This window comes from Oncorhynchus masou, chromosome 21, assembly GCF_036934945.1.
Source record: "Oncorhynchus masou masou isolate Uvic2021 chromosome 21, UVic_Omas_1.1, whole genome shotgun sequence".
Lineage (NCBI taxonomy): Eukaryota > Metazoa > Chordata > Actinopteri > Salmoniformes > Salmonidae > Oncorhynchus > Oncorhynchus masou.
In genome coordinates, this window is record NC_088232.1 from 7114967 (window position 1) to 7141348 (window position 26382).

The following is a 26382-nucleotide window of genomic DNA, read 5'->3' on the forward strand; positions in this document are numbered from 1 at the left end:
TTTACACTCTTCTTCGTGTGCGTTTCCAGCAGACAAGTCGCTGTATTGCTGCCTTTCTCAGGTCAGAGTGCGAATTACACATTTAAATACACTACATTACCAAAAGTATGTGGACACCTGCTCATCGAACATCTCATTCCAAAACCTTGGGCATTAATATGGAGTTGGTCCCCCATTGCAGCAATAATACCCCCCACTCTTCTGGGAAGGCTTTCCACTAGATGTTGTAATATTACTGCGGGGAATTGCTTCCATTCAGCCGCAAGTGCATTAGTGAAGTCAGGCACTGATGTTGGCTGATTAGGACTACAATTCATCCCAAAGGTGTTCGATGGGGTTGAGGTCAGTGCTCTGGGCAGGCCATTCAAGTTCTTCCACATCGATCTCGACGAACCATTAATGTATCGACCTCGCTTTGTGCATGGGGACATTGTCATGCTGAAACAGGAAAGGGCTTTCCCCAAACTGTTGCCACAAAGTTGGACTCACAGAATCGTCCAGAATGTTGCTGCAGCGCTAAGATTTCCCTTCACTGGAACTAAGGGGCCAAGCACGAACCATGAAAAACAGCCCCAGACTATTATTCCTTCTCCACCAAATTTTCCAGGTGGCCCTATGCATTGGGGCAGGTAGGTAGCATTCTCTTGGCACCCGCCAAACCCAGATTCATCCATCAGACTGCCAGATGGTGGATCGTGATTCATCACTCCAGAGAACGCGTTTCCAATATTTCAGAGTCCAATGGCAGCGAGCTTTTCACCACTCCAGCCGATGCTTGGCACTGCATATGGTAATCTTAGGCTTGTGTGCGGCTGCTCGGCTATGGTAACCAATTTCACGAAGCTCTCGCGGTACAGCTCTTGTGCTGATGTTGCTTCCAGAGGAAGTTTGGAACTCAGTAGTGAGTGTTGCAACCGAGGACAGACGATGTTTACTTGCTACGTGCTTCAGCACGCTGCGCTCTCGTTCTGTGAGCTTGTGTGGCCTACCACTTCGCAGCAGAGCCATTGTGGCTCCTAGAAGTTTACATTTGACAATAATATCAATTACAGTTGCCTCGGGCAGCTCTAGAAGGGAATAAATTTTACAAACTGACTTGTTGGAAAGGTGGCTTCATATGACTGTGTCACGTTGAAAGTCACTGAGTTCTTCAGTAAGGCCCTCCTACTGCCAATGTTTGTCTTTGGAGATTGCGTAGCTGTGTGCTCGATTTTATACATACTTTTGTATACATAGTGTATGTCAAAGAATTAAAGTGGGGACTCTTGCTTCGCAAGCCTCACTAATAAACCATCCTTAATACTGAAGAAGAAGTGTTGTGCTAATATAACAATTTGCAAATATTACACTTGTCTTTCATCTTTTGTTATTCACAGCCGATACAGATACTGTACCTATGAACATTTTGTCTGGTGGTGCTGGGGCTACCTTGCCAAGCATGTCAGTCATATTACCTTCCTTGATGGTGTCCTAGTATCATACAGGCATAGCCTATCAAATAATGACATGTAGCTAGCTATAAACAAAACATAGCTACTTACCAACAACACAGCAGTCTCGGGTTTGATGGTTGACAGCCCAAGTAGAAGCTAGTTGGATAATAATCCAGCTATTCCAGATGGTGCCGACAGACATGGCAGCTCTACTTCTAGCTCCGAAGCAACTTTGCAGTATTTTTTTTGTTGTGTGTTATTTCTTACATTATTAGCCCAGAATGATTTTTTGTGTTATTACATACAGCCGGAAATAGCTTTTGGGTATCAGAGCTGTGGTAAATCACCAGCATTACGACCAGGAATAAAACTTTCCCGATTTGGATACTTTGTTCGTACCCCCCAGGGCAATTTAACTTATTCCAAAGGCTGCTCAAAGACGCGCCGGAGGAGAAGAGGTGTTCAGAGTGGACTTCTAGTGCACATCATCCATCGCTTCGTGGGTGTATTATGCTCATGTTCAGTCTCTGGACAATAAAGTAGACAAGCTCAGGGCGAGAATCTCCTTCCAGAGAGACATCAGGGACTGTAGCATACTCTGTATCATGGAATCATGGCTCTCTAGGGATATACTGTCCCTGTCCATACAGCCAGTTTGGTTCTCAGTTCATCGTGCAGACAGGAATAAAGAACTCTCCGGGAAGAAGAAAGGTGGTGGTGTATGTTTAATGATTAACTACTCATGGTGTGATTGTGATAATACAGTAACTCAAGTCCTTTTGTTCACCCGACCTAGAATACCTCACAATCAAATGCAGACCGTATTACCTCCCAAGAGAATTCTTGGGATTATTCGGTTACAGTCACAGCTGTGTATATTCCTCCTCAAGCCGAAACCACGAGACGGCCCTCAAGGAACTACACTGGACTTTATGCAAACTTTAAACCACATATCCTAAGGCCTCATTTGTTGAAGCTGGGGATTTTAACAAAGCACATTTGAGGAAAACGCTGCCGAAGTTCTATCAATACATTGACTGTAGTACTCGCTTAGGAAAAACACTAGACCACTGCTACATTCCTTTTCGAGATGCCTACAAGGTCCTCACCTGCCCTCCTTCTGCAAATCAGATCACGACTCCATTTTGCTACTCTCTTCCTTTAGACAGAAACTCAAACAGGAAGTACCTGTGCTAAGGTCTATTCAATGCTGGTCTGACCAATCAGAATCCATGCTTCAAGATTGTTTTGATCAAGTGGACTGGGATATGTTCCGGGTCGCCTCTGAGAATAACAATGATATATACACGGACATGGTGACTGAATTCATCAGGAATCGATAGGGGATGTTGTTCCCACGGTGAATATTAAAACCTACCCAAACCAGAAACCATGGATAGATGGCAGCATTCACGCCAAACTGAAAGTGCGAACCACCGCATTTAACCATGGCAAGGTGACTGGGAATATGGTTGAATACAAATAGTGTAGTTATTCCCTCCGTAAGGCAATCAAACGGGTAAAACATCAGTACATAGACAGTGGAGTCGCAATTCAACGGCTCAGACACGAGATGTATGTGGCAGGGTCTACAGACAATAACGGACTACAAAGGGAAAACCAGCCACGTCACGGACACTGACGTCTTGCTCCCAGACAAGCTAAACTCCTTCACCCGCTTTGAGGATAACACAGTGCCACCGACACGGCCCGCTCCCAAGGACTGTGGGCTCTCGTTCACGTGGCCGACGTGAGTAAGACATTTAAGCGTGTTAACCCTCACAAACCTGCCGGCCCAGACGGCATCCCTTGCCACGTCCTCGGAGCATGCGCTATTCAATCTCTCCCTATCCCAGTCTGCTATCCCCACTTCCTTCAAGATGTCAACCATTGTTTCTGTACCCAAGAAAGCACAAGTAACTGAACTAAATGATTATTGCCCCATAGCACAACACTTCTGTCATCATGAAGTGCTTTGAAAGGCTAGTTAAGGATCATATCACCTCTACCTTACCTGTCACACTAGACCCACTTCAATTTGCTTACCGCCCCAATAGATCCACAGACAATGCAATCGCCATTACACTGCACAAAACGAAGGAGCTTATTGTGGACTTCAAGAAACAGCCATGGGAGCATGCCCCTATCCACAACAACTGCAGCTGGGAAGGTGAAAAGCTCAGCATACACATCACTGACAATCTGAAATAGTCCACCCACTCAGACAGTGTGGTAAAGAAGGCGCAACTGTTGGGCTGTTTCACCGCCTGGTACGGCAACTGCACCACCCATAACTGCAGGGCTCTCCAGAGGGTGATGTGGTCTGCCCAACGCATCACCGGAGGCACACTGCCTGCCCTCCAGGCCACCTACAGCACCCAATGGTACAGGAAGGCCAAAAAGATCATCAAGGACATCAACCACATGAACTACGGCCTATTCTCCCCGCTACCACCCAGAAGGCGAGATCAGTACAGGTGCATCAAAGCTGGGACCGAGAGACTGGAAAAACATGTTCTATCTCAAGGCCATCAGACTGTTAAACAGCCAGCACTAGCCGTAAACACCCGGTTACTCAACCCTGCACCTTAGAGGCTGCTGTCCTATGTACATAGACATGGAATCACTGGCCAAGTTAATAATAGAACACTAGTCACTTTAATGATGTTTACATACTGCTTTACTCATCTCCATATGTACATACTGTATCCTAGTCAATGCCACTCCATCATTGCTCGTCCTAATATTTATATATTTTCTTAATTCCATTATTTTACTTTTAGATTTGTGTATTGTTACTACTGCACTGTTGGAGCTCGGAACACAAGCATTTCGCTACACCCGTAATAATAACTGCTAAATATGTTTGACCAATACAATTTTATTTGAAATTTATATCCTGGCCATCTTCCCAAGGTTGTTGAACAACTTTTATGGAAGCCCATTTTCACTCCTATTTGCAGAGCGAAATGTGCGTGCGCTGCAGACTTAACAACAAATGTCCACATGGTTGGGGGCGGACCACAGCTGGGGGCGTGTTGTCTCTGGGCAATTAGGCATCATTGGCAAAAGTAAATAATCCATACCCAGCCCTCCCAACAAGTTGTGACAAGCTCACTCACTCTGTTTTGGACAAGACTAACTTCACACTTTGTAGTCAATTCTGACACTAGAATTAATGTTTGACTTGTATTGATGCGACATGGGCCATTTAAAGCCAGAGATGTTGGTTCTAAGGGGCAGTTGACCTTGAACAAATCACCTACTCTGTAACATGGACTCACTTGGTGAAATAATAGGGGTTGACATGATTTTTAAATGACTCCACCTTCCGCTGTCCCCAATTCATACAACATCTGCAAGGTCCCTGAGTCAAATAAAGCACATATTAAACTACAAAGAACAGGGAGCTTTTATAAAGCCTCATAAAGAAGGGCAGTGGTTGGTAGATGGGTAACAATAACAAATCAGACATCAAATATCTATTTAAACATGCTGAAGTTAATTTCCTTACAAAAAAATATTTCAGTTTTGAAACTACAGTAAAAGTTAAATAACTGCAGTTGCCTGGTATTTTGGACATAGTAATTGCAGAATTACTGTTAATTATAAGTACCTTGCAAAAATTACTGCAGTAAAAAAAATATTTTGGATGCAGTATTTGCAGTATACTGCAGTTATACTGCACTCTGACTGCAATCGTTTTTTCGTAAGGGTTAAGCTGTGGATGATGTATTAAACCACTCAGACACATAAAAGATGCAGTCGGCATTCTGAACAGAGCTGCAGGATAGGAAGTAAACTGCTCAGCAATGTCCCCATTAGGACATTGGTGATTTTAAAACGGCTACAGAGTTCAATGGCTGTGATGGGAGAACTGAGGATGGATCAACAACATTGTAGTGACTCCACAATATTGACCTAAACGACAGAGTGAAAAGAATACAAATACACAGAAAAAAAATATTCCAAAACATTCCTGTATACAACAAGACACTAAAGTAATTGTACTTTTTTGGTTGCTTAAATTCAAAGCCTTATGTTTGGGGAAAATCCAACACATCACTGAGTAACCGCCTCATTTTCAAGCATGGTGGTGGCTCTAAACATGGTCCGGATATGCTGGAACTCTGCAAAACTGAGGAGTTTTTCAGTATAAAAATAAACGGGATGGAGCAAAGCACAGGAAAAATCCTTGGGGAAAACCTGCTTCCATCTGCTTTACACCAGACACTGAGAGAGGAATTCACCTTTCAGCGGGACAATAACCTGCAAGGCCAAATCTACATTGGAGTTTTCTACCAAGACAGGGAATGTTCCTGAGTGGCCAAGTTACAGTTTTGAATTTAATCTGGGGGTGAATACTTAGCTAATCAAGGTATTTGTTTTTATTTTTCATTCATCTTTCAAAAATGTTGGAATCTTTCTTCCACTTTGACATTGTAGATCATTGACTAAAAATGACAATTCAATCCATTTTAATCATACTTTATTACAAAATTTGAAGAAATCCAAGGGTGGTGAATAAGTCTTAATGAAAAGTCCCATTATATGTTTATTAAACATAAACAAGTTTTAAATACACCATTACAACAAAAAATCTGCATGAACTTAATACTGCATTCATTTTCTCAAGTGTTTTGGGGAAAAAAATTAATAGTTGAATGGAAATAATTAAATAGGCATTTATGAACATTATATATACTCCACAGTAGAAACACAATTATATAACAGACCTTTTAGGCTTTTATGTGCCTTTATATCACACAATGTCTGGATGCAATATTCTACCCAGGAATATTCAACACTGAAATCTGTTACTCTTGTTATTCCAAATTCATCTGTGGATCTTTTCTGATGGCAACAATTAAAATTAATCTTTGTCTATAATGCAGGGTTTGATCTAAACGTCAGAAGCTATCGAGTGGAATGTTTACTTTCTATGTTAGAGTTGAATGGTGTTTTTGCTGGTGTGTCCTGAGGTAGCTCCTCTCTGAGAACCTTTTCCCGCAGTGTGTACAGGCGAATGGCCTTTCTCCAGTGTGGACCTTCAGATGCATCTTCAGCTGGTCCTGGCGGGAGAACCTCTTCTCACACTGGGGGCAGCTGTAGGGTTTCTCCCCGGTGTGGACCCTCTGGTGCCTCTTCAGGTGGTGCTGGTGGGAGAACCTCTTCTCACACTGGGTACAGCTGAAGGATTTCTCCCCTGTGTGGACCCTCTGGTGACTCTCCACCTTCTGGAGGCAGCTAAAGCCTTTGTGACAGAACTTGCAGAGGAACCGTTTCTCTTTTGTATTGCCTGATGTTGCTCCCCCTCTCTGAGCCTGGGTTCTAGCCCTGTCATTTGAGTTCAGTACCTGATCAAAAAGAATGCGGCCGTGTGAATCAGAAGGCCCCATTGACGTGGACACTGGATCGCAATCCCTGAACGCGTGTAAAGGGGAGTGGGTTGCGACATTTGGATTTGTCTCTAAGCTTTCCCTGTAGTCTAAGTAGTCACTGGTGTTGCCCTGCGAGTGTCCTATGTGAGTTTCGTTTGCATTCCATGTCAGAGGAGTGTCGTCCTCCACTTTCACAATCATGTCATCTAAGACTATAACCTCCCCTTTCTTATTTAGGCACCGTTCAGAGTATACACTACTACTGTACCGATTCCAGTCCCCTCTCATTGGATTAGTCTGTGTATCTAAGTCCACAGATATATCACTAGGTATCATCTCGGTCTCTGTAGCGTATGAACAGGACGGATCATTGCCAGTCTGTAACGCGTCACCTGTGTCCTGATGTGATAGAACTGTCCGCGGGCTCGGGTTACCATAAAGTAAATACTCTGAGCGGGGAGCAGGAGGACAGCCCAGTCGCCCCAGCCCCGTTAAAGTCTCGGTGTCTGTCTCTGACTTGAGCACGGCGGTCGGCGTTCCACTGACCTCCGTGCTGCTGCGTCGGGTCCTGGGTTGCACTGGGGCAGTGGTTGGGTCATCCATGGCTACAGGGGGCACTCCAGTCTGGATGTCTCTGCTGTGCTGTGGGTCCACCTCTCCTTCAGACCTCTCCAGCTTGACCTCAGGGCCATCAGCCTCTGCATCTGCAGACTGCAAAGGAGAGAGGGTTACTACCAGTACATGAGTAGAATTTGATAAATATGTTGTAAGTCTCACAAGCTCCCCATTGGCAGATAAATTAGGATGTACATGTAAGCAAGTGAATAGCTGAGGGAAGCCTTTGAAAGAAAATGGGCCACATCTGATTTACAAAGTAACTGTAATTTGTAATGCAACACTATTACACTAACCTCTATCATGATAATGTGCTGGCTTGAGGGTCCACTCCCCTCACCAATAGTGATTGGTTGGTCATCTCTCCATGTATTGTGTCCTGCTGGCTTCACAGAGATCCTGTGGCCTCCAGTGAGATGTCCTTCACCTGAGAGAGTGATTAAGGATAAAGAGGAGGTTATGTTTGCTACTGTCAATGCTCAACGTTATATTGTACACTATTGACAGTTTGGACACTGTCAACAATTGGCAAGGATGTAACGTAACACTTCTTGATATACTATTTATTGATCTCTGTATTGTGTTCCATGCATCACTTTGTTTTCATTGAGTAAATAATAGGAAATGCAGTTTATCAAGAATATGGTTAGAATATGATATTGTGTCTTAGCGAAAGATATTTACGTAATCAGGAGAATTATTGCATATGACCATGGCCCAATTAACACATCTGAACACATGTGCAGAGGAGAACATGGTGACAGGCGCTGAGCTATATATTTTTCAGCTAAATGTACCTCTTGCCATTCCTCTGTATCGGTCCAGGATATTGACACTACTCGTACTACCTGGGACGACGCGTCCTCGCGTCATTGTCCTCTCTGCGCGCTCCCGTGCCTCCTTCAGTTCCAGTAGCTGAAGTTTCCTCCGCAATGTCCTGTTTTCTTTCTGGCTTTGAGTTATTTCTAAACGAAACACTGCATAGTCGTCGTCTACGAGTTTACAAATGTCTGCCACGGCTGCATTCGCCAGCACCTCCATGATGGAGGCTATTTGAGTGTGAAAAACCATACAGTTAGCCATTATTAGCTAACGTTAACAGCTAGCTAGCGTTACTTATATAAAACCTCGAATGTATGTCCTGTTTCCAACGCGAATTAAACACTACCTGGGGTAAGTATGTGATGCTGTGCCGTTAAATGAGTCATATGATGAGTTCTAGGGTGTTACTAAACGTCTAAATACAACAATAAAATGCTAACTTTGAAATGATTGTTCACTTCCGTTTACTTTTTTTGTTGTTTGGTTTTCCGGGAGACTACGTCTTCAGTAAGTTTAATTCCGGTTGGCATCCAATATTAACGTTACATTACCGCCATCAGCTGGACTGGAGTATAATTGCGAAAAGGAAAAACCCTGCCAACTAACCCAACATTCATTCCGCAATGTTGATCCTATCTGATAATACACCATGCCAACAGCCTGGGAGGACAGAACACTACCATTCAACACACCATGTAACTCTTCCGTAGTCATTTCTCATAATCCCAAGCACTTCTCTGCAGCTGCCACCACAACACCTATTTTCTGTGATTTACATTCCATTCCTACGGTACAGTTGATAACCACGGCAATGAACGCTAAAAAGCCAACCTTACTGATTTTTTTTTTTTTTTGTAGGCCTATCACTCTACTGACAAAAGTCTACTACTCAACTGGAGCCTTTTGGGATCCTTGACCCATCTTCACTGCCTCCGCATACGACATCTTCTGACTAGATGCTTTGTTGCGTATTGCTGCCCTTCACAGGTCGGTGTAAATCGCGCATTTTGTTAACAGAAAAGGGGAATAGGAAAAAAAAATGCACCTCCATCTAACCCTTCATATACACCACTATCCCCAACAAACCCACCACTCCTTCCCACTACTTTGGCCCTGACGAATATGGAAGCCTTTCTCTCGAAATTCCCTGTATTTCTTCTGCGCCTAAAATCTCTGACACCCAAAAACGTCCCTGCTGCTGCTACTAAAAAAATCTATCTTCTGGGATTTCCATTCCATCTGTGCGGTACAATTAATGACCATAGCAATAAACACCAAGAAGCCAACCTTACTAAAACCTAAACTATTCAAGTCACTCTGTACTGAACTACTTCTCACAGGGATCCTCTCAGGATCTCTCACCCAAAGCGCTCCATCTTATACTTTCCTCAATGCCTCAGCATATGACACTTTCCACTCTGCTCTCACCCTGGCAACCTCACCCTGTCTCACTCGCACAGGACATTTCTGATCCCCAGCAACATGGCCACCCCCACAATTGACACAGCTTTTCACACCAAAACGACACACTCTTTTGTCCCACTGTAGGGGGTTTGGAACAAACGCTCTCACTGGATAACTTACATATCCTAACATTACTTTATCAGGTAATAACTCTGTATCAAAACTCAAAAGTACCGACAGGGTCACTTCAGTCGTGCGTTCTCCACCGGGTCTGCGTCACACCAAACGGTGCCCCCTTTTACACTGAAGAGAGGATCTTATTGGTTGGGATCATAGCTCAAAGGGTGTGGTCGTTCCATTTGATTTCAATAAATTTTTGATTTGATGCCAACTTTCTATACATATTTGCACATTGTAGAAGTGGTCAAGAAAGTGACTTTTTGGGTCTGATTGCCAAAACATTTAGGAGATAGAGGTGCTTAAAGTTGATCCATTTTGCACCATTAGACATCCTTAAATTCTATCAAACTCAACTGTTTATCTTTCCCAGTGATGAAGACATGGATGTCTCATGGTATGGTGGGGCATGCAAATTGGGTAAACTTTGAGCACCTCTATCTCCTAAATGTTTTGGAATTCGGGTCCAAAAATGCACTTTCTGACCACTTCTACCATGGGCAGATATGTATAAAGGGGTGTGGTCAAAAGTGATTAAAATCAGATGGAACGACCCGAGAATGACTATTCCATCTACATTACCCCAGTGTGGTAAATATTAAACTCTCATTGTTCTAGCCTAGGTTTACTGTTTCTCTAAAAACATTTACTCAAGCCTGTTTCAAATGACAAGTTAACAAAGCGTAATGAGGGGTATGTAGTTAATTACCCTCTTACCCCAAGACACATGATAACTATAATATGTCAGACAAAGAATGGTTCCCAGATATCCCCTGTGTAAAACTCAAACCACACTGCTTTCTCCCCATTGTGGACACTACTATATCTGGTAAGGTTACTCAGGAAAGAGAAGCTCTTGTAACATACTTTGCACCTGAAAGGCCTTTCCTTGGTGTGAACGGTCTGGTGCTTAGCCACATTGTTTCCTGCTCTGTTCATCATGGATACTGTGGTGTTTGTATCATAGAGGCAGACACTCCTGTTCCTATCAGCCCCAGGCCATGTATCTTCCCTGCTCTGAGACTGTGAAGAGAAGGGTCTGGGCTGCAGACTGGATCACTGACTGGAGCCTCTGTCCTTCTGATGACCACCAGGACTGAAGTTGTTCAGTCCACCAGTCCACTGGTTGTGTTCTGTGTGGTGGTGGAGTCTCTGTCCCTCGTGGTTCGTTCCTGGTTCTGATTTGGGAAGGACGAGCGATGGCTCCTGATCCAGGGTCCTGATCCGGGGCCAGGGTTTGTGACCAGCCATCTCAAAGGTTCTACTCTCTCCTCTCACCAGCAACAGCAATATCAGCAGGTCCTCATTAACATAATCTATGGCAATCTTTGGTTGTTTATACTTTAATAGTTAAACACATTTGTTCATATATATTGTTCATTTATTATATCTGTGTCCATATTGTCCATGAGTTTCTAGTAGATAGACCAAATGGTTCAAGAGAAAATAGTCAATTTAATGAAAATATTATCTAATCAACATTGGCATTATTTTCAATTAACTCTGCAACTATTGACTGGGTTCACAACTGACACTAGTTTGACATCAAATACACGTTGACATTAAAAAATAAATAAGCATGTAAAAAAATATATATTTCCTGCTGTAACCCTCATATTAAACACCAATGGTATTCTCTAAGGCCTGATTCTGACCCGAGGTGAACCTGTGTAAATGGAATGTTATTCTCTTGTCATGCACTTTTCTCTGTCACAACCTTGTAAATTGTTCCTGGGGGTCGCTAGGATTAGTGGATCATATTAGGCTAACACTGTGCAATAATTTGGGACATGTAGACTGTCTTAATCATTATGGAACTCAGACCACACTTAGCAGGTTAAACCTGGAGTCTGGTGCACCGTTCACGACGGCTGGAGCATTGTCATACAGTTCCATGATTAGTGAGAATTAGGGTTGATTTATAGGACTATTGCTCAACCCCTATTGCACACTTCCCCCCCCCCTTCCAATATTTCATGTTGAACTTGAATATGACCATTTTCAGGATGAATCAAAACACTATTTATTATTCATCAATATATTTAGTGTATAAAAGCTCTCCAAACTTTTATTTTTAATGATTCATACATACTTTCCTAACCCCCAAATGTTACTAAATAATCTACAAAATCAGAGTTTTTTACATCTACCAGCTGTTGTTGAAATGGAGATGAATATGCATATATTTAGATATTTATTTGATCCTGATTTTCTGAATCCATTCTTACAATGTATCTAGTCTAATCTAGTCTGTCGACAAAATTAGAATTAAAAGGTACACCGTATTTAAAGGGATGGCTTAAGATAAATGTACTGAAAGCTTAATGTGAAAATGTGTTTGCCAGCAAATGGGAGGGTTTTCAGCAGTTGAATTTTAAAAAAGCAAAGCCGTTACGCACCTGCACAAGGTAAGTCTGAATACCAACTACTGAGAAGTGCATGGGAAAGGCATGCGTAAGAAAGGCGTAATTTCCTGAGTCAGAATCGAGCCTCATTTTGGTTTTTATTTAGGATAATGTTTTACAGCTTTGTCATTCTATTTTAAAATCATCTTATCTAATTATTTCATATATTAGGGCACACAGGGGGCCAGAAATGATTAGACACCTGTGATAATCTTAAGTACCCAAAAAGGCCACTAGATGTCTTATGATAGATTACATAAAATCCTAGAAAATCACCAAAATTCTGGTAGTTTACAGGTAAACTTCAAAGGTTTCCAGTAATATACCTGCCCAAGTCAGCAGAGTCAATTTAGTCTTTTAATTCAAACAAAATGGTCATACACTGACTTTACAGTACAGTACTTTTATTGCACAAAACAATACATGTGAAGTTAAATAACTTTTCTCACTATGGTAACGTTTTACCTTTTCTGTAAATCAGGTACCCAAACTTTGATAAAATGTTTTATTTTGGAATACTTTGGAAAAGGTTCAACATTACATTAATCACCTTCACTACTTCATGTCAAGTAAACATGACTTAAGGCACTAACATTTCTTCATTATAAAACACCAGCATCAAACAACCGAAGGTTGTCACTTTTCATCAGTGAAGTATTTTTACCGACACCATCACACCAACCATCACCATTTCGTCTACTCTGCCTCATCATACTCATTCTTTCCTCAGTTCAACTCATCCAGTTCCCTACTAAATCCTAAACCAACAGATTGAACTACAAACAAGCTAACTAGTACTACATATCATACATGGGCCCTGTGCATGTTCTACTGGTGTACACTACCGGTCAAACGTTTCAGAACACCTACTCATTCAAGGGTTTTTCTTTATTTTTACTATTTTTGTGGAATTTCTTTCCTTTTTAATGCGTTTGAGCCAATCAGTTGTGTTGTGACAGGTAGGGGGGTATACAGAAGATATCCCTATTTGGTAAAGACCAAGTCCATATTATGGCACGAACAGATCAAATAAGCAAAGAGAAACGACAGTCCATCATTTATTTAAGACATGAAGGCCAATCAATACAGAAGATTTCAAGAACTTTGAACGTTTCTCCAAGTGCAGTTGGAAAAACTATCAAGCGCTATGATGAAACTGGCTCTCATGAGGACCACCACAGGAATGGAAGATCCAGAGTTACCTCTTCTGCAGAGGACAAGTTCATTAGAGTTAACAGCCTCAGAAATTGCAGCCCAAATAAAAGCTTCACAGAGTTCAAGTAACAGACACATCTCAATATCAACTGTTCAGAGGAGACTGCGTGAATCAGGTTTTCATGGTAAAATTGCTGCAAAGAAACAACTACTAAAGGACAATAATAAGAAGAGACTTGCTTGGGCCAAAAAATATGAGCAATGGACATTAGACTGGTGGAAATTTGTCCTTTTGGTCTGGTCCAAATTGGAGGTTTTTCTTCCAACCATCTCGGCATGTGTGGTTCCCGCCATGAAGTATGGAGGAGGAAGTACGATGGTGCTTTGCTGGTGACCATGTCTGTCATTTATTTAGAATTTATTTAGAATTCAAGGCAAACATAACCAGCATGGCTGCCATCACCTCATATTTCAGCATGGCAATGCACGGCCTCAAAAGGCAGGCAGGGATGTTCCTGTCCCATCGCTCATTAGCGACTCCTGTGGCTTCCTCCGACACATTGGTGCGGCTGGGTTAAGCGGGCGTTGTGTCAAGAAGCAGTGCGGTTTGGCTGGGTTGTGTTTCGGAGGACGCACGACTCGACCTTCGCCTCTCCCGAGTCGGTCGCTACATTGCAGCGATGGAACAGGACTGTAACTACCAACTGGTTTCCACGAAATTGCACAATATGTAAACAAGAGCCGAACGTAGTCGACCGAAGCACCTTTCCTCTCAATCACCTGGAGGTGTTTGCTGTTCGGTCTATGGTTCGGTTAGGGTCACCCATATTGTGCAAGTGTTTGTCACGTGTGAATTGCATCGGCATGGAAAATAAAAACCGATATACTGAATGTCGAGTTGATAATACTTCCTTGTGGATATTTTGAATCAGATTACCTCTGACATATGGACAAAGTATGTTGAATTGTAGTTTCTGCAACATTCTGACTTGTGGGACTGTTCAGGAATGCTGAGCCTAGAGAGACGAGTGTGGAAGTATTTAACTCTCAGATTCTAAAAGAGGCTACCACACCGCCAACCTTATGCCTAACTAACCTTAAATCAAGACCAAAAAGTATATTTTTGTTTTCATTCACTTTCACGATATATACAATCTTTACGTTGTGGCTGTGGAATATAGTGGAAAACCTTTCAAGCTCAGAGCAGCCCGTAATTGACCAAAAGACTAATGACTGGCTAGATCCCATCTTGTATTTTTTATTGATTTAACTAAGCAAGTCAGTTAAGAACAAATTCTTATTTACAATGACAGCCAAGGAACAGTGGGTTAACTGCCTTGTTCAGGGGCAGAACGACACATTTTTACCTTGGCAGCTTTTACAGCTCTGCTGTAAAGCCTTTCGGTTACTGGCCCAACTCTCTAACCACTAGGCTACCTGCCGCCCCTCGGTGGCAAGGACAGAAACCTATAGGTTAGAAGGAAGCCAAGGAGACAAGGGCCATTTTAATTCAAGCTAACAAGCTAATAAAAATCAACACATCAAAAGGACAACATGAATTCTCATTAAACAGATTTGATCACCTAATTATAGTACATAGAGAACAGGTACCACCAGATTTCATGTTGGTGACTGTCACTGTGCTGCTGGCATCAATTTAATACATTTTTTTTGCCAACGTTTACTGACACCGGTCATTATATCGGAGTAGATAGCCAGAGTGAATTTATGTACGAACTGATACTGTTACACTTCAATGACAGCGTTTTCTTTTTTACAACGTCAGCAAACCAAACAACAAGTCTGTATCATGTGAGCGCACCCAGATGCTCAATTGAGGGAATTCGTCATCCCCAAAAAAACTCTTACCTCAGGACACTTCACATGATAACTGGAATATTTCAGCTAAAGAATGGGTCCCAGATATTCTCTGTGTGCATCTCAAGCCACACTGCTACGATTTTTCCCCATTGTGGACACTCCTGTCTGATGAGGTTACTCAGGAAGGAGAAGCTCTTGTAACATAGTTTCCACTTGAAGGGCCTCTCCTTGGTGTGAACGGTCTGGTGCATCTTCACATAGTTCACCTTAGCGAAACGCTTCCCACACGTGGGGCAGGCTTATGGCTTGTCTGCGTCCGTCCTAATGCTCAGCCTCCCACGTTGTGACCCAGTGACACCAAAGGTGGTAGAAGCTGGAGCCACCGCCCTCAGGTGGTTAGTCTTTGAGCTCCTTCCTTAACCTCTAGTCATTGTTTGGGTGTTGTTGGCATTGTGTGCTGTGTTATAGGCTAGGTACCTCTTGTGGTGTACACCCATCCTGACCCTGTCTGTATTGGTGGGGTAACCTTGAGGAAGACTACCATCTCTGTGAAGGCTGAAGCCCAGGGTGACCTGTTCATCATGGATACTGTGGTGTTTGTATCATAGGAATAGGAGGGTCTATCTCTATCAGCCTCAGGCCCTGCTTCATCCCTGCACTGAGACTGAAGAGAAGGGTCTGGGCTGCAGACTGGATCCCTGACTGGAGCCTCTGTCTCTCTGATGACCACCAGGACTGAGGTTGTTCAGACCACCTGTCCACCGGTTGTGTTCTGTATGGTGGTGGAGTCTCTGTCCCTTGTGGTTTGATTCTTGTTCCGACTCGGGAAATAAGAGTGACAGCTCCTGATCCAGGGTTCTGATCCGGGGCCAGGCTTTGTGACCAGCTGCTTCAGATGTCCAGTCTCTCCCACCAGCAACACCAGATATCAGCAGGTCCTCATGGACTGCAGACTGTAAACACAAATTGTACAGAAGAACCTAAAGGTTTACATAAAGGTTTTCTGTGCTGTACACACAGAAACATGATATTAGAAAATGTTAACCACAGTCAAGCCCATCTCTAACACTGTGATTCAAGTACCTACCAATATGGAGCCATTGGAGTTTCTTATTGATTCAAGAATGAAGGATAATGTTTTGGTTTGACTGAGAGAAGGGAAACTCAGTCCCTGCAATGATACTAAAATAACCAAGTCAGTCAGCACAGAGTCAATTTTGTATTTGTCATACAAAATGGTCATACACTCACATAACGTGAAGTACACTACTTTTATCGCACAAAACGATATATGTGACAAGTAGAATAACTTTTCTCACTATGGTAACACTTTACCTTTTCTGTAAATCTGGTACGCTCACTTTCATGAAATCCAGAAAGAAAAATCCAGAAAATCACATACCTGTAAATAAATTCATTAAAAATCCTACAATGTGATTTCCTGGATTTTTTTTCTAATTTTGTCTGTCACAGACCCTCCTCACACCCCTCCTCTATTAGCAGCACCTCTGGACCCTCCCCCTCCAGGAAGAGAGAGGTGATACAGACATCCACTCCCTCAGGTATTTGTGGTCGTTTTGTTTGGAACACAACCCTGCAGCCTCGCCATCACACAAATGCTGTTATCGCAAACCAAAACCAGACCATTTTAAAATGGCAATCTGGGTCAGGTGCAGATCTATTGCCAACATGATTAGCTAAGTTATAAAATATGATATTACAGTGTTTGGCTTTCACAAGACATTTCAGAGAAACAGATTGTAATTTTGGTGAGCATAGAAAGTCATGAGTGCATTCAGGCGAATAGCTATACGCTCATTCTGTTCAGAACAGGTTATGACGCCACATCTTGTAACTGTACATCAAACATAGTGATCAGAAACGTTGACGCTGTACACTGAGTGTACAAAACCTTAGGAACACCTTCCTACTCTTGAGTTGCACCCCCCTAGTGCCCTCAGAACAGCCTCAATTCGTCGGGAGGGCATGGACTCTACAAGGTGTCGAAAGCATTCCATAGGGATGCTGGCCCATATTGACTCCAATGCTTCCCACAGCTTTGTCAAGTTGGCTGGATCTCCTTTGTGTGGTGGACCATTCTTGATACACAAGGGAAACTGTTGAGTGTGAAAAACCCAGCAGCGTTGCAGTTCTTGACACACTCAAACTGGTGCACCTGGCACCTACCATACACCGATCAAAGGCACTTCAATATTTTGTCTTGCTTATTCACCTTCTGAATGACACACATACATAATCCATGTCTCAAGGCTTAAAAATATTTTATAAACTGTCTCCTTCCATTCATCAACACTGATTGAAGTGGATTTAACAAGTGACATCAATATGGGATCATAGCTTTCACATGGATTCACCTGGTCAGTCTGTCATGGAAAGAGTGTTCCTAATGTTTTGTACACTCAGTGTACAGTCGTGGGTCAAAAGTTTTGAGAATGACACAAATATTAATATCCACAAAGTTTGCTGCTTCAGTGCCAGTTATTTTTGTCAGATGTTACTATAGAATACTGAAGTAGAATTATAAGCATTTCATAAGTGTTAAAGGCTTTTATTGACAATTACATGAAGTTGATGCAAAGAGTCAATATTTGCAGTTTTGACCCTTCTTTTTCAAGACCTCTGCAATCCACCCTGGCATTATGTCAATTAACTTCTGGGCCACATCCTGACTGATGGCAGCCCATTCTTGCATAATTAATGCTTGGAGTCTGTCAGAATTTGTGGGTTTTTGTTTGTCCACCCGCCTCTTCAGGAATGACCACAAGTTCTCAATGGGATTAAGGTCTGAGGTGTTTCCTGGCCATGGACCCAAAATATCGATGTTTTGTTCCCGAGCCACTTAGTTATCACTTTTGCCTTATGGCAAGGTGCTCCATCATGCTGGAAAAGGCATTGTTCGTCACCAAACTGTTGGTTGGGAGAAGTTGCTCTCGGGGATGTGTTGGTACCATTCTTTATTCATGGCTTAGACACAATTGTGAGTGAGCCCACTCCCTTGGCAGAGAAGCAACCCCACACATGAATAGTCTCAGGATGCTTTACTGTTGGCATGACACAGGACTGATGGTAGCGCTCACCTTGTCTTCTCCGGACTAGCTTTTTTCCGTATGCCCCAAACAATCGGAAAGGGGATTCATCAAAGAAAATGATTTTACCCCAGTACTCAGCAGTGGCTTCTTTGCTGCCCTTCTTGATACCAGGCCATCTTCCAAAAGTCTTCGCCTCACTGTGCGTGCAGATGCACTCACACCTGCCTGCTGCCATTCCTGAGCAAGCTCTGTACTGGTGTTGCCCCGATCCCGCAGCTGAATCAACTTGAGACGGTCCTGGCGCTTGCTGGACTTTCTTGGGCGCCCTGAAGCCTTCTTCACAACAATTGAACATCTCTCCTTGAAGTTCTTGATGATCCGATAAATGGTTGATTTATCTGCAATCTTACTGGCAGCAATATCCTTGCCTGTGAAGCCCTTTTTGTGCAAAGCAATGATGACGGCACGTGTTTCCATGGTTGACAGAGGAACAATGATTCCAAGCACCACCCTCCTTTTGAAGCTTCCAGTCTGTTATTCAAACTCAATCAGCATGACAGAGTGATCTCCAGCCTTGTCCTCGTCAACACTCACACCTGTGATAAAGAGAGAATCACTGACATGATGTCAGCTGGTCCTTTTGTGGCAGGGCTGAAATGCAGTGGAAATGTTTTTGGGGGATTCAGTTAATTTGCATGGCAAAGAGAGACTTTGCAATTAATTGCAATTCATCTGATCACTCTTCATAACATTCTGGAGTATATGCAAATTGCCATCATACAAACTGAGGCAGCAGACTTTGTGAAAATTAATATTTGTGTCATTCTCAAAGCTTTTGGCCACGACTGTATATGGCATGAGTTTTATGATATGGAAATGTGAAGTGCACAATTGGACTCATGAGTGTTTGGCTTGCTTGTATGACATTAAAGTGGTATTTATTATAATCCTTAACATCTCATCTTTCAAAATAGATTGAGTCCTCTTAATTTACAGCATTTCCTTCACTCAGACAACAAAAACGTTGCCAAATTAGCGGGAGTGATGGGGGCAACTTGTTGCGTGTTGTGCTCAAGTTCAGAACAGCTGTCAGTCAAAACCCAAACCGAGCCTGAGCACTGACGTCATTTATAGCATATTACTGTACAGTCACTGCATTAGAATTTAGGTGCTTATCAGTGGCCAAATCTGCCACTTTCAACCTGTATACAGATACGAGTCTAAAGGGCTTCACAAACAAGTGTTAAATACACCATATGAAAACCACACATACACGTATCAACAATAAATACACATATATTTTCTCATTAGGAGTGTCTTGGGGGCCTCACGAGTGGCGCAGCGGTGTAACTCTGCATCGCACTGCTAACTGCGTTACTATAGATCCTGGTTCGATACCGGGCTGTGTCGCAGCCGGCCATCTCCGGGAGACCCATGAGGCGATGCACAATTGGCCCAGCGTCGTCCGTGTTAGGGGAGAGTATGGCTGGACGGGAAGTCCTGGCGACTCCTGTGACGGCCCGGGCGCAGTGCACGCCAGGTGTTCGGTGTTTCCTCCGACACATTGGTGCGGCTTGGCGGGGTTGTGTTTCGACCTTCGCCTCTTCCGAGTCCGTACGGGAGTTGCAGTGATGAGACAAGACTGTAACTAACAATTGGATATGACGAAATTGGTGAAAAAAAAGGGGGTATTTTTTTTATTTTTTTTAATAACAAATAGAAAGTGTCTTGGGAAACAATTGAAGTAGTTGAATGGAAGTAATAAAACATATAGCCTAAACAGTACAAACACATTATGTAACAGACTTAAGGCTTATAATATGCCTTATATATCACACAATGTCTGGATGCAATATTCTACCCAGGAATATTCAACACTGAAATCTGTTACTCTTGTTATTCCAAATGCATCTGTGGATCTGTTCTGTTGACAACAATGAAAATTCACCTTTGTCTTTAATGCAGAATTTGATCTAAATATCAGAAGCAACAGTATCAAGTAGAAATGGTTACGTTCTTGGTCTGTTATAGAGTGGAATGGTTATTCTGCTGGTGCACCCTGAGGTAACTACGCAAACGGCCTTTCTTCCATGTGGATCTTCAGGTGCATCTTCAGCTGGTCCTGGCGAGAGAACCTCTTCTCACACTGGGGGCACCTGAAGGGTTTCTCCCCCGTGTGGACCCTCTGGTGCCTCTTCAGGTCACCGGCCTGGGCGAAGCGCATGTGACACTGGGTACATTTGAAGGGTTTCTCTCCTGTGTGGACCCTCTGGTGCCTCTTCAGGGTGCCAGCTTGGGCGAAGCGCATGTGACACTGGGTACAGATGAATGGTTTCTCCTCTGTGTGGACCCTCTGGTGGATGTCCACCTTCTGGGTGCAGCTGAAGCCTTTGTTACAGACATTGTACAGGAACCGTTTCTCTTTACTATTGCCTGACGTGGCTCCCACTCCCTGAGCCTGGGCTCTAGCCCTGTCGTTTGAGTTCAATACCTGATCGAAAAGGACACGGCTGTGCGAATCGGAAGGCCGCATCGACGTGGACACTGGGTCGCGACCGCTGAATGCGTGTAAAGGGGAGTGGGTAACGACATTTGGATTTGTCTCCAAGCTTTCCCTGTTTTCTAAGAAATCTCTGCCCTGTGAGTGTCCGTCTCCTAGGTGACTATCTGGATTCCATGTGGGAGGGACATCGCCCTCCACTTTCACAGTCACGTTATCTATGACCAGACCCTCTACACACCCTTCAGAGTATACACTACTACTGTACTGGTTCCAATCCCCTCTAGAGAGAACAGTCTGTGTCTCTAAACCCAAGGGGATTTTGCCAGTGTCCAGCTCTGTAGTGTAAGAACAAGACGGATCATTGCCAGTCTCTAACGTGTCACCTGAGTCCTGATGAGAATGAACCGTCCTCGGGCTTGGGTTACCGTAAAGTAAATACTCTGAACTGGGAGCAGGAGAACAGCCCAGTGGCCCCAGTCTCTCTGGGTCTGATCTGTGGTCAGATCCTGTGTGCAAAAGCCTTTGTGTTACAATTAAAGTCTCTGTGTCGGTCTCTGACTTGAGGACGGCGTTCAGCGTTCCACTGACCTCCGTGATGCTGCGTCGCGTCCTGGGCTGCGATGGGGTGGTGGAAGAGTTCTCTGTAGCCACAGGTGGAACCACTCCAGCCGCTGCTCCAGTCTGGATGTCTATGTTGTGTCGTTTGTTCTCCTCTCCTTCAGACCTCTCCTGCTTAACCCCAGGACCTGCAGCCTCTGCATCTGCATACTGACACAAGAAGGCTGCATTTAGACAGCAGCCCAATTCAGATATTTTTTCTCACTAATTGGTCTTTTGACCAATCAGATCAGCTCTGAAAAAGATTTGATGTGAAAAGATGTGATGTGGTCAAAAGACAACAACGACAACAATGTCGTAGGGACGTCTCACAAGCTACCCTATGGGGCATTCCATTTAATTTCAATCACTTTTTGACCGCACTCCTTTTGATTTGAATGAAACTTTCCATGGTAGAAGTGGTCAGAAAGTAACATTTTGGACCTGAGTGCCAAAACATTCAGGAGATAGAGGTGCCCAAAGTTTACCCATTTTGCATACCCCACCATACCACTGCAGACGATAAACGGGTGAGTTTGATATGATTTCAAAAGCTTACAAACAGGGGTCTATTTTTTGATTTCTTGAAAAAAAATAAAGGTACTTTTTTTTCTTTAACGCCATTTATCTAAAATAGTCCACTTTTCTTGCATATGTTGTAGCTTATACTATTTTACATCATCTGAGGTGTTTGTGTTGTGCCAGTCAACAGTTGAGGCACGCTCTTGAAAACAGGGTGATGGGTTTCATGTTTTGACTGAAATGTACGAAAATGTACGAAAATGGGAATACAATTTACCAAAAGAGGGTAGGCAGTCCATACATCAGAGAATGTTGACTTGAATGGGAATATCAGCTGTTTTATATTATACTGTGAATATATCCATAGGAAACCTATTGAAATCATAGAACTATAGATAACAGAATATACATTCTTACTTAAGTTGACATTCAACGGTGAATTGACCGGAGACCATCTTTGTGGTCGTAATTGGAAGTTTAAATGCCCACACCAGTAGAAATCAACTTTTTCAAACTTAAAGATAATGGCCATAGAGTGCCCATGATGTTGCACAATGATTTAAGTCAATAAGTCATTGTTTTAATCAAAGTATGATATATTTGGGTTTGAAGTGACAAATCTGAACTGTCCACTTTGTGCAATGTGAATGCGGTGTGTTTTCCTATGATACGACATACAAATGCTTTTCAAACTACTTTTCATTTCAGGGCTGGGTTTTATTTTAATGTCACCACCCACCAACATGGCATTGTTCATTAATCAGAAACAGCTGTAAAGTTATTCCCATTTGCGACTGAGATGAGCCAAACAGCCTTGTGTCTGTATTAAATATACATATAACTGAATATTTTATAAATGGTATAATTGCGTGATATGATCACATTATGCAAATATGTCGCCCCAAAATCAATGGTTTTGACCATTCAAGTTTTGCTTCACTTCACACAACACTGCTTTGATTGGTGTAGCGTTAGCTAGAAACCACAAGTGTCTATCCAGATAATGAAAAGGCACCCGTGGAAGTAAAATTCAAGGAACTTATAGTTACATACAGGGCCTAAAATGAACACACCCCCCCACCTGCCAAATGCGGATAGAATTTGGCATTGGTGTGTAAAATGTCTATTTCACCAGCCACGTTGACGGGTGGTCAAGGTTCCACAGTGCGAGCTTTTCACTCGCTTTTGTGAATATAAATAGTCAAGTATGATCACATTTATAGTAAAATAAATGCTGCAGTAGCTATTTTAAAAGTACTTCCTCCGTTTAGTTTCATAGCTGGTAAATTAATCGCACAAAATCAAAGAACTACGGATCCTATATAGCCTATTCCACCTCGCTCTGTGAAGAGCTGAGTGAAATATACATTTTTGGAAAATCTGCGAGCAGGCATAATCATTTCTGGGGGAAAAAACTGCCACATTTGATTTACAAAGTAACTAATTGTTAATGCAACACTATTACACTAACCTCTATAACGATAACATGCTGGGTTGAGGTTCCACTCCCCTCATCAACAGTGATTGGTTGGTCATCTCTCCATGGATTGTGTCCCACTGGCTTCACAAAGCCCCTGTGGCCTCCAGTGAGATGTCCTTCACCTGAGAGAGTGATTGAGGGAAAAGAGGTGGTTCGGTTAGGTACTGTCAATGATCACTCGCTATATTGTACACTGTGGACACTGTCTAGAATTGGCGAGAATGTAAGGTAACACTTCTCATATCTTCCTGACATACTATGTATAGGTCAATTTATGGTTCAATTATGTTCCATGCATCATATAGAAAATTCAGAATATTATATTGTGCCTTTGTGCAAGATATCTAAGTAATCAGGTGAATTCTTGCATACTATCCAACTACTGACCGAGACCCAATTCTGGTTAACTATAATGTGGTTAACGCATCTGAAGCCACATGGGCCGAGGCGAACGGGGCCACAGCTTCCGCAGCCTCCGCCTTCTGCAAAATGTACCTCTTGCCATTCCTCTGTATCGGTCGAGGATCTTGACACTACTGGGACGACTGGCGAGGACGCGCTCTGCGCGCTCCCGCGCCACCTTCAGTTCCAGTAGCTGTAGTTTCCTCCGCAATCCCCTGTTTTCTTTCTGGCTTTGAGACATTTCCAAACGGATCACTGCATAGTCGTCGTCTACGAGTTTACAGATCTCTGCCACGGCTGCATTTGCTAACACCTCCATGATGGAGGCTATTTGAGTGTGAAAAACCATACAGTTAGCCATTGTTAGCTAGCGTTACCTAGATAACATCTATTAACCAAGCCCTTTCTCCAACGGGAATTAAACACTACCTGAAGTAAGTATGTGATGCCGTGCAGTTAAAGTAGTAATATGCTGAGTTCCATGGTGTTAATAAACGTCTAAATAACAAATTAAAACGCTAAAGTGGAAATTGTTCTTGGTCACTGTTCACTTCCGTTTACACTGAAGAGAAAGGATCTTATTGGCGTGCGTCATAGCTCAAAGGGTGTGGTTGAATGAAAAGGGGTATGCGCGCTGTTCTTTTGAATTACGGTACTGTTTTACTACGTTAACAACAAGTCCAGGGCTCTCTTTTCGGCTAGCGCAGTGTTTTGACCGGAACCGGCGCCTTCGCTTGACAACGCTTCGCTCTAAAATATTGGCTGCTTCGTGGGCATAGGCGTGAACCTATTAAACTTAGTAAATACATACCGTTAGAGAAATATCACATCACTATGGAATTAACATGGTCCACACGCACCAACAGTCGTGAAGAAGACACGACAACGCCTCCTCCCCCCCCCCGGGAGCCTGAAAAGATTTGGTTCTACCGCTGCACCATTGAGAGTCCCCATTACATATGTCACTAGTATGAAATGTACCATTAATGCCCTTCATTTGGTTACATTCATTTCTGTTAATGCATGTATTAATTACAGTCAGTGGCGATTTTAGCATGTAAATCTTGGTGGGGCAAAAACATTGTGGGCTGCATGCCAGCAAAGTCACAATACATGAATTGCGCAATAAAGGTGCCCACAAACTGTTAGGGCCTACATAAAGCTGTCCCAAAAGCAGTCCCAACATCAGTCCTGAACACCTTACCACTGCTACACCTGGCTATCAGCGGAGCCTTGTCTTGCAGCGAAACAGTTCTTTCAACCGCATTTACTGCCTTTTAGAAAAACATAGCTGACTTGCTTTAACAAATGTGGTTTCTACTGACAATTGAGATGTACAAACTATGGCACCAGGGGACGACAAGTGTATGAGGCAATCCGTAATTTAGATTAAGACATTAATGAGGGAGCTAAGACGGACCTAGTCAATATAACTATTTGTTCAGCACTTTTGAAATGTACAGCAACAGAATTCAGAACCTGGGTGGGCCGTTCTTACAGTGTTCTCCCTGTACACCTAGTCAGAACCGTAGGATAAATAAAGGGCAGACAATGAAATCCTTTTCCCTCTCGCTCTCATCCAACACTTTCCACACTGCCCCTACTCGGATGGTATCGCGCCGTCCCAACCTTCGCTCTCTCTCCCCCGCTACTCTCTCCTCTTCCATCCTATCATCTCTTCCCTCTGCTCAAACCTTCTCCAACCTATCTCCTGATTCTGCCTCCTCAACCCTCCTCTCTTCCCTTTCTGCATCCTTTGACTCTCTATGTCCCCTATCCTCCAGGCCGGCTCGGTCCTCCCCTCCAGCTCCGTGGCTCGACGACTCATTGCGAGCTCACAGAACAGGGCTCCGGGCAGCCGAGCGGAAATGGAGGAAAACTCGCCTCCCTGCGGACCTGGCATCCTTTCACTCCCTCCTCTCTACATTTTCCTCCTCTGTCTCTGCTGCTAAAGCCACTTTCTACCACTCTAAATTCCAAGCATCTGCCTCTAACCCTAGGAAGCTCTTTGCCACCTTCTCCTCCCTCCTGAATCCTCCTCCCCCCTCCCTCTCTGCAGATGACTTCGTCAACCATTTTGAAAAGAAGGTCGACGACATCCGATCCTCGTTTGCTAAGTCAAACGACACCGCTGGTTCTGCTCACACTGCCCTACCCTGTGCTCTGACCTCTTTCTCCCCTCTCTCTCCAGATGAAATCTCGCTTCTTGTGACGGCCGGCCGCCCAACAACCTGCCCGCTTGACCCTATCCCCTCCTCTCTTCTCCAGACCATTTCCGGAGACCTTCTCCCTTACCTCACCTCGCTCATCAACTCATCCCTGACCGCTGGCTACGTCCCTTCCGTCTTCAAGAGAGCGAGAGTTGCACCCCTTCTGAAAAAACCTACACTCGATCCCTCCGATGTCAACAACTACAGACCAGTATCCCTTCTTTCTTTTCTCTCCAAAACTCTTGAACGTGCCGTCCTTGGCCAGCTCTCCCGCTATCTCTCTCAGAATGACCTTCTTGATCCAAATCAGTCAGGTTTCAAGACTAGTCATTCAACTGAGACTGCTCTTCTCTGTATCACGGAGGCGCTCCGCACTGCTAAAGCTAACTCTCTCTCCTCTGCTCT

At 43.4% G+C, this 26382-nt stretch overlaps 2 protein-coding genes and 1 long non-coding RNA gene across 4 annotated transcripts; 1 reads left to right on the forward strand and 2 right to left on the reverse strand.

The window, feature by feature from the left end:
* Window positions 1-5905: 5905 nt before the first annotated feature.
* LOC135507720 (zinc finger protein 184-like) lies at window positions 5906-8512 on the reverse strand. The gene is made up of 3 exons (XM_064927323.1): window positions 8227-8512; window positions 7726-7856; window positions 5906-7525 (listed from the first exon to the last, which is right to left on the reverse strand). The coding sequence occupies exons 1-3, from the start codon at window positions 8510-8512 to the stop codon at window positions 6374-6376; spliced, it is 1569 nt and encodes a 522-aa protein (XP_064783395.1). The 3' UTR covers window positions 5906-6373.
* Window positions 8513-8517: 5 nt separating this feature from the next.
* LOC135507721 (uncharacterized) lies at window positions 8518-11481 on the forward strand. The gene is made up of 3 exons (XR_010450704.1): window positions 8518-8602; window positions 9110-9238; window positions 10800-11481. It is a non-coding gene; the product is annotated as an uncharacterized LOC135507721 (long non-coding RNA).
* A 7715-nt stretch (window positions 11482-19196) lies between these two features.
* LOC135507722 (zinc finger and BTB domain-containing protein 18-like) lies at window positions 19197-24340 on the reverse strand. Of its 2 annotated transcripts, XM_064927325.1 has the most exons (4): window positions 24197-24340; window positions 23861-24094; window positions 23357-23487; window positions 19197-21534 (listed from the first exon to the last, which is right to left on the reverse strand). In XM_064927325.1, exons 2-4 carry the CDS (start codon window positions 24084-24086, stop codon window positions 20332-20334), a joined length of 1560 nt encoding a protein of 519 aa, XP_064783397.1. In that variant the 5' UTR covers window positions 24087-24094; window positions 24197-24340; the 3' UTR covers window positions 19197-20331. The 2 variants fall into 2 exon arrangements, with proteins under 2 accessions (XP_064783397.1, XP_064783396.1); XM_064927324.1 differs by having other exon boundaries at window positions 23861-24340.
* Window positions 24341-26382: the final 2042 nt, after the last annotated feature.

What these genes read in the sequence shown, in the direction of transcription:
- LOC135507720 (XM_064927323.1), bottom strand. Translation starts at nt 8,512, where the DNA reads ATGGCTAACTGTATGGTTTTTCACACTCAAATAGCCTCCATCATGGAG. An exon ending in ATACAGAGGAATGGCAAGAG is followed by an intron (nt 7,857 to 8,226) that starts GTACATTTAGCT and finishes TCACTCTCTCAG; the next exon opens with GTGAAGGACATCTCACTGGA. An exon ending in AGCACATTATCATGATAGAG is followed by an intron (nt 7,526 to 7,725) that starts GTTAGTGTAATA and finishes TCTCCTTTGCAG; the next exon opens with TCTGCAGATGCAGAGGCTGA.
- LOC135507722 (XM_064927324.1), bottom strand. Translation starts at nt 24,128, where the DNA reads ATGGCTAACTGTATGGTTTTTCACACTCAAATAGCCTCCATCATGGAG. An exon ending in ATACAGAGGAATGGCAAGAG is followed by an intron (nt 23,488 to 23,860) that starts GTACATTTTGCA and finishes TCACTCTCTCAG; the next exon opens with GTGAAGGACATCTCACTGGA. An exon ending in AGCATGTTATCGTTATAGAG is followed by an intron (nt 21,535 to 23,356) that starts GTTAGTGTAATA and finishes TTCTTGTGTCAG; the next exon opens with TATGCAGATGCAGAGGCTGC.